The 10378-nt window shown below is 36.4% G+C and overlaps 3 protein-coding genes across 3 annotated transcripts; 2 read left to right on the top strand and 1 right to left on the bottom strand.

The window, feature by feature from the left end:
• The first annotated feature begins 1069 nt into the window (after positions 1-1069).
• Positions 1070-2074, top strand: LOC126798991 (uncharacterized protein At4g29660). Its single transcript, XM_050526096.1, has 2 exons — positions 1070-1341; positions 1839-2074. Exons 1-2 carry the CDS (start codon positions 1159-1161, stop codon positions 1953-1955), a joined length of 300 nt encoding a protein of 99 aa, XP_050382053.1. The 5' UTR covers positions 1070-1158; the 3' UTR covers positions 1956-2074.
• Positions 2075-2320: 246 nt separating this feature from the next.
• LOC126798854 (PRA1 family protein F1-like) lies at positions 2321-2917 on the top strand. Its single transcript, XM_050525930.1, has one exon. It carries the CDS (start codon positions 2321-2323, stop codon positions 2915-2917), a length of 597 nt encoding a protein of 198 aa, XP_050381887.1.
• Positions 2918-3821: 904 nt separating this feature from the next.
• On the bottom strand, positions 3822-5099 carry LOC126790095 (cytidine deaminase 1-like). The gene has a single exon (XM_050516232.1). It carries the CDS (start codon positions 5032-5034, stop codon positions 4153-4155), a length of 882 nt encoding a protein of 293 aa, XP_050372189.1. The 5' UTR covers positions 5035-5099; the 3' UTR covers positions 3822-4152.
• Between the last annotated feature and the right edge of the window lie 5279 nt (positions 5100-10378).

Below are 10378 nucleotides of genomic sequence, written 5' to 3'. Positions count from 1 at the left end.
TTTTTGTCTTGCATATATGTTGAAGCCTTCTTTTGATAGTTTTTTTATTGAATTTTAACCAAGAAAGTATGAATTTTGTTATTCTTTAATGTCATTTGAAAATATAAGGGTGAATTACTTAAAATAAAAATTTAAGAGTTAAACTGATTTTAAGTGTAAAATTTAGAAAAGAAAATTGAAATTAAATCGTTAAAGAATGCAACTGGTTGCTTTTGAGGTAGGTGATAATCAGCTGATCACCATGTGATAAAGTCATGATGAATACTGAAGTGTTTTTTTTTTGTAAGCATAAGGGGAAAATGCTAAAGTTCTTTAAAATCTGTTCAAGTGAAATATGCAAAGAAATTGTGTTGTGATTTTCTAGTATATTAATATAAAAAGGAAAAAATTTGCGTACAAACTAGTATGTATGCGTGCGTCTAAACTCTCATTTATTTGCACATTTTGGGAATATAAATATATGATTTTAACCGTTCAAAAGATTAATTTATTACTAAAGATAATTTCCGTAAAAGACCAACATAAACAAAAATCGTCTTCATAGTCGATTGCATTAAACAAATTGACGATTGATCATGAGATTACTAACTTTCACCATAACCGTTTATTTGTTTGATGTAATCGACAAAGCAAACGATTTTTGTTCATATTGATCTTTTACAAAAATGATATTTAGTAATAAACTAAACTTTTGAACGGTTAAAATCATGTATTTATATTCCCAAAATGTGTAAATAAATGAGAGTTTGGACGCACGCGTACATACTAGTTTGTACACAAGTTTTTTCCATATAAAAATCACAATTCCAAAGGATTTTTGTACTTTTCTAAGAAACAATTTCAGAACTAAAAGTTGATTGGCTAAAATAAATTTTCAGTTTGAAAGAACACTTTACAATACTGGGTAAAAACGTCAAAGTGAACCAGTAAAACCTTTTTGGTAAATATACATGCGCCCCGCTTGAATCTCACACATCTTTTCCCTAGGTTGGGCATAATTAAAACGCTGCGTTTTGGCTCGGCACCCTGTCTTTTCCCAAACCCTTACCCTTGAGAAGTAACGAAAACATAAATACCCAATAGGCCAACAATTCAAACCTACACACCCTCTTCTTCTGCAACTGGTCAAATCCCCAATTGGAGCTCCGCAGTGGAAAAATGGCGAGCTATATGTGGAGGAAATACGCAGACTATGTCTACACAAAATGGGAAAGAATGATTCTTTGGAACATGGTCGAGCCCTACACCAGACCCAAATCGTTTACACCTCTAGTCACTATCTACGTCGCTGCTTTCTACACCGGAGTCGTCGGCGCTGCCATCACTGAACAGCTCTACAAGGTAATCGATAGTGTTCGCAAGTTGGGTTTTTTACTTTGCCTTTTTTTCCTATTTGAACATGTTGATTCTGTAGGAGTTATTTATAATCAAGTAAACTTAATCTTGGAGTGAAATTTGGGTTGTTTTTTTTATGATATGTTGTGTGCTGTGAACTGGTGGTTTTGTTTGAATCAGGTTATGAGAGTTGATGTCAAGTGTTTGGAACAAATAGGTCCCAAGCTTTTGTTGTTTGCATCTGCCTGAAAATGCTTTGATCCCTGAACTTAATAGGACAGATAGGGAAAGATGTGTTTTCCGGTTCTTGCGTTGGGGTTTTGATCAACTCATGATCTCAATTTTATGCGAGCTGCCAAGCTATTTCATTTCCCTTTTCCAGGAGAGTTGTATTGTGTAGCTTCGATCTTTCTGTTATTGAAATCCAATGAAAATAAATGTTAAATTTGTTCACACTGATTTTGAAGACGTATATGAAATTTGTAAGTTTTGTTGTTGTGCAGGAAAAGTACTGGGAAGATCATCCTGGCCATCAGGTGCCTCTAATGAAGCCAAAATTTTATGGAGGACCTTGGAAGGTAGAGAGAGGAGAGGTTCCAGCCTCTCTCCCACCCCCGTAGACAAGTTTGGGAAATTGCTTAGGAGATTCTAGTATCCTTTGCAATCTTCTGTTTATTGTATGTCAAGGGCTTGTTGTGCCAAGAAGAAAAGTAAATGAGAAAACAATATGATTTTGTACTGTTTGTTACTTCTGGTTATATTTCCAAGTTGATCCATTTTTAAGTTTATCTTTTTAAACTCCAATAAAGTCAAATTTGATGGAACTGTAACCCAACACGTAGTGATATATCATCTCTTCTGTTACAAACCACCTACCAGAAAAGGGTGTGCCAAAGTTACATTTCCTAATCCTTCCCCCTAATTAGAAATGCAAGCTCCATGTACATGGTCATTCTTCTCTCCGTCTCTGTCCCCATTTCTGTTGATGACGACCTACGGAACTATCCCGACAGAAACATTGCCATCCTTGAATGAAGATATTGTTTCACAAGCAAAAGAACAGATTGAATTATGCCTTGGCATACAAAGACCATGGCTGGAGATGATTCAGCTCCAAGATCTCAGACCTCCCTCCTCCTTAAATCAATACATCCAAAGAATCAGGACAAACATTGCCTTCTTCCGCATGAACTACGCCATTATCATATTGGCCATTCTCTTCATAAGCCTTTTATGGCACCCCATCTCATTGCTAGTCTTAATTATCATATTGGCTGCATGGTTGTTTCTATATTTTTTACATGACAAACCCCTGGTGGTTTTTGACCATGAAATCCATCAACGATTCCTGATGGCAGCTTTGTTCTTGGTCACAACCCTCGTACTCTTCCTTACTTATGTGAAATATAACATTATAATGGCACTTTCCATCGGCCTTGCTTTTATTTTGGTTCATGGAGCCATAAGGGAGCCTGAGGATGTCGCCTTCACTGTGGATGATGAAGAAGGATCAGGTGGTGGCCCTGTTCAGAAAGTCTCACTGAAAGATGCTGCCTCTTCTTCTTATTCTCTGTCTCAGTAATTGAATCTGTCAAAACTATTTGTTAGACTATACATTGAGATCTCTTTCATTAAATATTTCCGATTTATAAGAAGAAACATAAGCATAGTTCATATATGTTTCGCCTTTTCAGCTTAATTTCCGCATGACTAGTTAGATCATAGGTTGAGGGTGCAAATGTTCAACCACATGCTTCATCACATACCAGAATTGGATGCTCAGCTTGTTACATCTGATAATATTTTGGTAAAAACTAAAAACTCAATATGCAACCTGCAATTTTGGTATGTCAGCTTATATGATTCCTAGAATGATTTCAAACTGTCACAGGGGTTTATCATCATTTTTTTTTTTAGTTTTATCAGAGCCATTGAATCAGAATATGGTGCCAATTTGTAGTGACCAAGCCTCTCGTCCATTGCATAAGGAGCCAACTTGGAAAACTTTGATCTGATATTTCTTGCTTACACGGCCCTTTAAAGCCAGTTCTTACCATTCTTTGTTGATCCACAATTGCTTAATGACTCAAGATTGATAAGGTTTAGAGAAAAGACACCTTTTGGATTCAACAAAGGAAGTGTTTTAGAGGGTATGCTCACCGTGTTGGAATTCCACCTCATTAGATACATCATCGAGCCAATCATATGTTGATATGCTCACTAATTTGCTTACACCATCCATATATGAGATAGAGGAATCATGCTTTGGTTTTGGCTGACTATACTAACAGAAAGAATGTAAAAGTTTTCAAGAAAAGTTAGAAGCCACTACATCCCGGCCTCAAGGCCATGAGGGTAACATAAAGCAGCAAGAAGGGCCAGATTAGCAAAGCATGGCAAACTAACCATGAGTTGCTAGAGCACAACTGCGCAAGCAAAGCGCATTTGTTTCAGATGAGACTCTCATATCAGAAACTTGTATCAAATTAGTCACATTCACTATTCGAAAAAACGCCTGCAAGATCAAAACTTTGCTGTGTGAACTCTTGTTTTACAATCCATTGGAACAACCATACCAATTCAACTCTTCATACAAGCTCAATTTGATCAATCAGTACAGAGCACAAACAGGCAACAGAAACAGAGACTAACAAAGATGATCAAATTGCATGGCACAATGCAGCCAAAGCATGCTTCTTGACTTTTATAATACACATTAACCTTAATGTACCACAAGAACTCATATCATACAGATCAATCTTCCATTCTATACACATTTCTCAATAGTAACAATGCCAATAACACCAACAATTCTCATCATTTGCAATGCAAAACCCGGATTTCGATTTTCGGAGAAATGGTCTGCAGCAGCAACCTAGCAGCCTGCTCCTGCTTCACCAAAGCATCCTCCTTCTCCACCAGAACCGCCGCCACAATTTCCTCATACCCGCCGCCGCCGCTGACAATGTAGTCCACCAGAGCCGCCCTCACCGGACCCATACTCGGATTATACGCCGCAGATTCCATATACCACCCTCTGTAAATCTTCCCCTCGCTGTCCAGTAACGCCACCCCGGACGGGCACTGGCTGTACGGCGCGTGAGACCTATTCGCCGCCTCCAACGCGTGGCTGATCAAATCGTCGCTAAAAATCGGCGATTGTTTGGAGGGTTTTTCTGTGAAAGATAGCGCATTGTTGTGTTTCTCGAGGACTAACGGCACGTCCTCGCCGAGGAGGTCTTCCGGGCCGAACCGGTGGGGGAGGAGGTGGCGGAGCGGCCCGAATTGGCCGCACGACGTGTCGTTTTCGCTGTTCTCGGAGGAGGTGATGAGGATGTTGATGTCCTGTGCGCGGCGGATTTCCTGGAAAAATTGGCGGCAATGGCCGCAGGGGGCGGCGGAGACGGCGACGTAGTCGAGGCGGGGCTCCGACTGGAGGGAGAGGTTGGTGATGAGGAACTGCTCGGCGTGGACGGAGAAGTGGAGGGGGAGGCCCGGGAACTCGAGGTTGACCCCGAAGAAGATCCGACCCGAGGACCCGTACCCGACGGCTCCGACGTGGAATTTGGAGATGGGGACCCGGGCGAGGGACTGGGCAGACTTGACGAGGGACGGGAGGAGCTGGACGACGGTGAGGCCGGCCTGCTTCGCCGTCGACTCGGCCTCCGAGGCTTCGATTACGAATCTGGGCCGGGCCATGGTGTTTCGGGTCGACCCGGTGTTGGGAGGAGTGAGAGATTTTGGTTTGGGGATCGGAGTGAGGATCCGAGAAATGAGGAGGGAGAGTGAAAGGAGGGAATGGAAGCTCTTTTATAGACGTTTTGTTTTCGGTGAAATCACTTTTTATTTTTTTAAATTCTTTGGTTGTACAAAAAAACATAAAAAAAACTTATATTCATACCTCTAAATTTGATACTTACACGTCTTTCTTTTTCTAATTGATAGTTGATTTTATCAACTAATGACAAATTACCAAAAAGTACCCAAATATGTATACACCATACTTGAGAATTAAATTTTTTTGATATCTAAATAACAATATGTAATATGTATAAACATTATATTATACAACAGAGCAAGAATCTACATGAACCTATGACTTTCAATTGAGGAAATCGTTAAGATCAACTTTTTAGTTTTTCTCGATTTTATTTCTTTGAGTTCCTAGAGGTTACAAATAAGGTTTGATATATTAATAATAAGGGTTCACAACTCATCTTACTTTAATCCACTTGGATGTCACAGACTCACAAAGATCGGGTTCTATAGAAAATATAGGCTACCTTGGTTATCTTTAATGTATAAGAATATGAGGTTATCTTCCTTGAAAACTGTAACATAAAATTTAGAAAAATGGCAATGCTGCATATATTGATGACCAAATGTGAACAAGGCATTGTGGAATGTGGATAAATAGTTAAATAGATTCATCATCAAGAAAATATGTATGTGCTCGATCACGTATACCCTATGTGGCTGATTGCAAAGGTTTACAATCTGAAACAACACCAAAAAATTAGACTTGTTTTCGTTAAATGTCCTGGTTTGGATTAAATTTGGAATTCGTAGATTTTATTGGCGGAGGGATATTTTAGAAAAAACATGGAGGTGTTGATGCCAAATTGGTTATTTAAAAAAGTAAATTGGAGGTCTATTAAGAGGAGATGTCTAAATGCTAAAGGGGGTGTATTCAATCCAGATTTTGAAAGAATTTGGATGAATTTAAATAATCCATGGATTTTATAAATATATGGATTGTTTTAATTTCATATAGAATTTCATAGACTTTGTTAGATTGATTTTCAGTATTCACTTGGATTTTAAAAAGTCTATAGACTATTATAATAACAACAAATAAAATTAAAAGATTGAAATTTCCAGTATTAACAACACAAGTTCTACGACTTGTTGTAACAAAAAAAACAATGTATGATATACAGTTTGTTTTTTGCATGCTTCAAAAACGAAGGCCTTTTTCTTTTTCAACTAATAACCAACTGCATACATTTGCTCCAATAAGCATTGTAAGATACAACAATTACATTTGCATGACATGCCAAAGATACATATTCAAGTCGCAAAATATTCCAAGCATATATTGCTCATAAATACACCAGTTATTGATTTTTTAACAGAAACACTATTATCTAAATCATCACTGCCTAAATCATCTATTAAGGAGAAGCATTTGCTTATACACGTCGTGGTCTTTGGGGCTAGCCATTAGCCGGTGCTAGTGGAACCTGAGTCGTCTTTCCCGAAAACCGGGCTGCCTTCTCTAACGTCCTTCATTTTGTCTTTAAGTTTTTTAATTTGTGCGCTTCCTAGCTTGGTCCTCCCTGGAGTGTATATCAGTCCTGTTTTTGTACGTTCTCTCCAGCTGACATGTATGTCATTGCTGGATGACTCCAACGGCTGAGCTCCTCGTGCTCCTAAAATGCCTATATATGTACTCTGATGACTCTCAGCTGGTCTTCTTTTTTGTCTGTTGCTTCAATTCCATTATACAACTAAGGCATCAACCATTATATATACAAATCAATGACACATATACATCAAACATGGACTATATATAAAATTATAAAATCTTCATTCAACTAACAGAATGAAGAATGGAGCTTTAACTCCGAAATCACCAAAACTAACATCATTAGCATTTAGAATCTCAACCATACAAGCAAAGAAGTTCAGCACTAGAAAGAATAATTCTGAATCATGTGGTCAATCTAATCCAAGTTCGTTTAAGGGCATTAAGGATAGCAAAATCTATAACTTCAAGAACAAAATGACTCATGCCCCTTTAAGGCTTGAATCCTCTTACGTTTAGTGATACAATCCTCTTACGTTTAGTGATACAAAAAAATCACAAATAGTCACAGATTTATACAATGAAATCGAAATCATAATCTTAAAGTTAAACATTATGTTTGATTAATAATTAATGTGTATTACACACTATTACTTATTAGTAGAAAGAGTTGCAAGACCAAGTATTACATCTATCTTACACATTTAAACATTCAGCTTAGGTGCATATCAGCATATCCATGTGAAATCATTAGTGTGAAGGTTAATATGAAGAATTTATGTAGAAATGCAAGATAAATAACAAATCAATAAATACAACTGCTAGAACTGAAACTTAATTACCATATGGACATGAAATGCTGCTCAGTTGAGGAGCTCCGTAGATGCCCCCATGGAGCCATGAGACAGTTGAGTCCTTAAAGTTGCTGGAAGTCATGGAACAGAGTTCTCATTCTGTAGAAAAGAACTAAAACAAGCTTTTAGAGTGAAATTGAGTAGCTAATCGCGCAATTACTTGAGGAAGCATTACAAAAAATAATAGGTTATAGGTAAGTAAGTACTAAAGAAAATAATAAGTTATCTGAGTTGGTTCAAGTTAATAATTGATTAGGGCATACAGCTCTCATGAGAATTGATTGTTTTTGAGATGCAAAGGAAAGCTGCTCAAGTTGATGTTCTCGTTTGGGTAGTCAAAAGCCAAGGGGGGAGCAATTACAGTTTAGATCAAGATTATCATCAATGCATTTACCAAAAGATTTAAGAATACATGATTAACGATATCAACAAGGACAATGTTTGTTCTGCTCAATTGATCTGAGAATAGACTTCATATAAAGATCCTAATTGATCCTCTAATAACAATAGTAATAGCTGCATTTGATGGTCTCACAAGCTCTAATTTCAACTTAAATATTGAAGGCAGCCAACTCTTATATCAAAAGGACAACACTACACTGACTTATAAATAGCATCTCGTGGTTCATAAGATCTCAAATAAAACAGTGTCTATATATAAACGTAAACAAAGACCTTACAGCTTCAATACATCTCACTATCAAATAGACCAAGTTTTTATATACCTACAGGTAAGCCACGGATCAGATTTTGACAATACTGCGCCAATTCGATCTAGTGGAATTGTGGTAACACCTGACCGATGCACCAGACGTTGAATCATCTTCGTGTTCGACTCTCTTTTTTCAATTAGTGTTTTAAATGAAAAGGGAACCCTTGATCGATCCTGTGAAATTTTCTAGTAAACAACCGATTCTAGAATATTACATAGAAACCCAACTCATCAGTTTTGCTTACCCGGTTGGTCCTCAATTCTTCAATGACGGCAGAGAAAAGAAGTTCTTCAAAATCTGATGGTTAGAGACCAGATTCTCAATAGGCTCTCGTATTTATACCAAGGTTCTTGAAATCCTTCAAATTCCAGCTATTAATAAAATCATTGTAAGTCATTGAGTTAATGAATACCATCAGATTTAGAAAGAGTTTTTTAAATCTTAATTGAATATCACAAGATTTTAACAGACTTTACAAAATCTGAATTGATACCTATAGACTTTTAAATTCCAAAACAATCCAACAAAATCTTAATTGAATACACCCCCTAATTTTCGGATGTATGAATAGAAAGTCTCAAAACACAATAATCTGATGGATGCATCACATCTAATTGTTTGAAAATTTCACTGTATAACGAAGATATGGATAGTCCTTTCTACAAATGATCCATCCAAATGATGTTCGTGATGCATTTTAGCACGAACGTGGATATTTTTTTTACATCGGAGTAAGTATACATTTTACATAAAATGAATTTATAGAAGTTAACATCTCAAACTTTGGTTCCTTTGAATAAGAACTTGAAATTTCTCAATAAAACCGTGCAATAAGCAGAGAACATAATATACTACATAGGGGTTGGATTATCGTCTTGGATTATTAGTAGAGCAAAACTTTTTCCTTCTAATGTAACTATGATATTCTCATATTCAAATGGCATATGAAGAGTTGATGCTTTGTTAAGTAGACTTAGATAGATAATATTTACGAATAAGCGCAAGTGAAAGGGAAAATCAGCTTCTAGATTGCATGAAACCAAATGAGGGTATCACATAAGCCTTCTCACTTTCGTTGGACTAGAGAATATATGCATATATTCAATTCAGAATATAAGAAAAGATAAGATGGTGTGGTGTGATTTAATGGTTTTCTATGTTTTTGATGCGAATATATGTCTGTTCATCAGAATTGGAGATGAAGTTCATGGGTTTGATGAATAAGTACCTTAAACAATGAGAAATAGTGTTTTTGAAAAGTTGGTGTACTTGAAAGTCTTGAAGTAAGAACTCTTCCATATGAGATGAGCTCAAAATATAATATATAAGACTCTCATTTCTTATTAAGCTATTCATTCATCATATAAAATCTAATATATTACCTATTATGTGGCAATGTCTTACATGTCTAGAGTGTCGATACCCATATATCTTTATTACTACTATAGAGCGAGGACCCTGAGTATTACAAAAATAAGAACTTCCAAAAGTACAATTTTCATACATTACACTGACAGACAAACAAGTAAGAGTTTTACAATCAAAACTTATATATTTTCATAAATAGATCACTAACTTTTTTATATTAATAACCGCACATTTTTCCACACTCATAGAATGTGTACCGTTTCTAGTATTAGTAATACAATGACTTTTGAATGTCACTAATGGTTCGAATTTAATGGTTGAGATTGAATATCCTTTATGCTAAGCTCTAGAAGCTACCCATGGCAAGTTCCTGATCTTGGCTTTTGCAAATTTGTATTATAATGAAGCTTCTAGCCTACTAACACCACTTGACATGATCACATGAATGTATAGAATAATAAGCTCTATACACACATACTATATCATGCATCATCTAATCTTGGATCATATGATTTTTTTTTCATATAATTAAACATGGGGTTTTATAATTCATACTGATGACCTTCTTGGAGTTTTCTCTGAAGCTTCAGCTCCAAGTTAGCAATTGCAATTCTTTATAGGAACACAATATATATAGCTTAGATATTACATTGCAGTCTAGTCAGAGAGTGCCGTCAATGATTTTGGAGCTTCATTATCCTAAACCATCATCATATATAATGATCCAGCTTTTATTGTGTCCCCTTCCTCACCTTCCTATCTATACCAAACCAACATTTTGTCCTCTTTCAAGTTGTAGA

This window comes from Argentina anserina, chromosome 1 (genome assembly GCF_933775445.1).
Source record: "Argentina anserina chromosome 1, drPotAnse1.1, whole genome shotgun sequence".
NCBI classification, from domain to species: domain Eukaryota; kingdom Viridiplantae; phylum Streptophyta; class Magnoliopsida; order Rosales; family Rosaceae; genus Argentina; species Argentina anserina.
Note: the sequence above shows the minus strand (reverse complement) of the source record. Positions and strands in the feature narration are given on the sequence as shown.

Coding starts and splice junctions, on each gene's coding strand:
- LOC126798991 (XM_050526096.1), top strand. CDS start 1,159: ATGGCGAGCTATATGTGGAGGAAATACGCAGACTATGTCTACACAAAA. Junction 1,342..1,838: donor TCACTGAACAGCTCTACAAG/GTAATCGATAGT, acceptor GTTGTTGTGCAG/GAAAAGTACTGGGAAGATCA.
- LOC126798854 (XM_050525930.1), top strand. CDS start 2,321: ATGACGACCTACGGAACTATCCCGACAGAAACATTGCCATCCTTGAAT.
- LOC126790095 (XM_050516232.1), bottom strand. CDS start 5,034: ATGGCCCGGCCCAGATTCGTAATCGAAGCCTCGGAGGCCGAGTCGACG.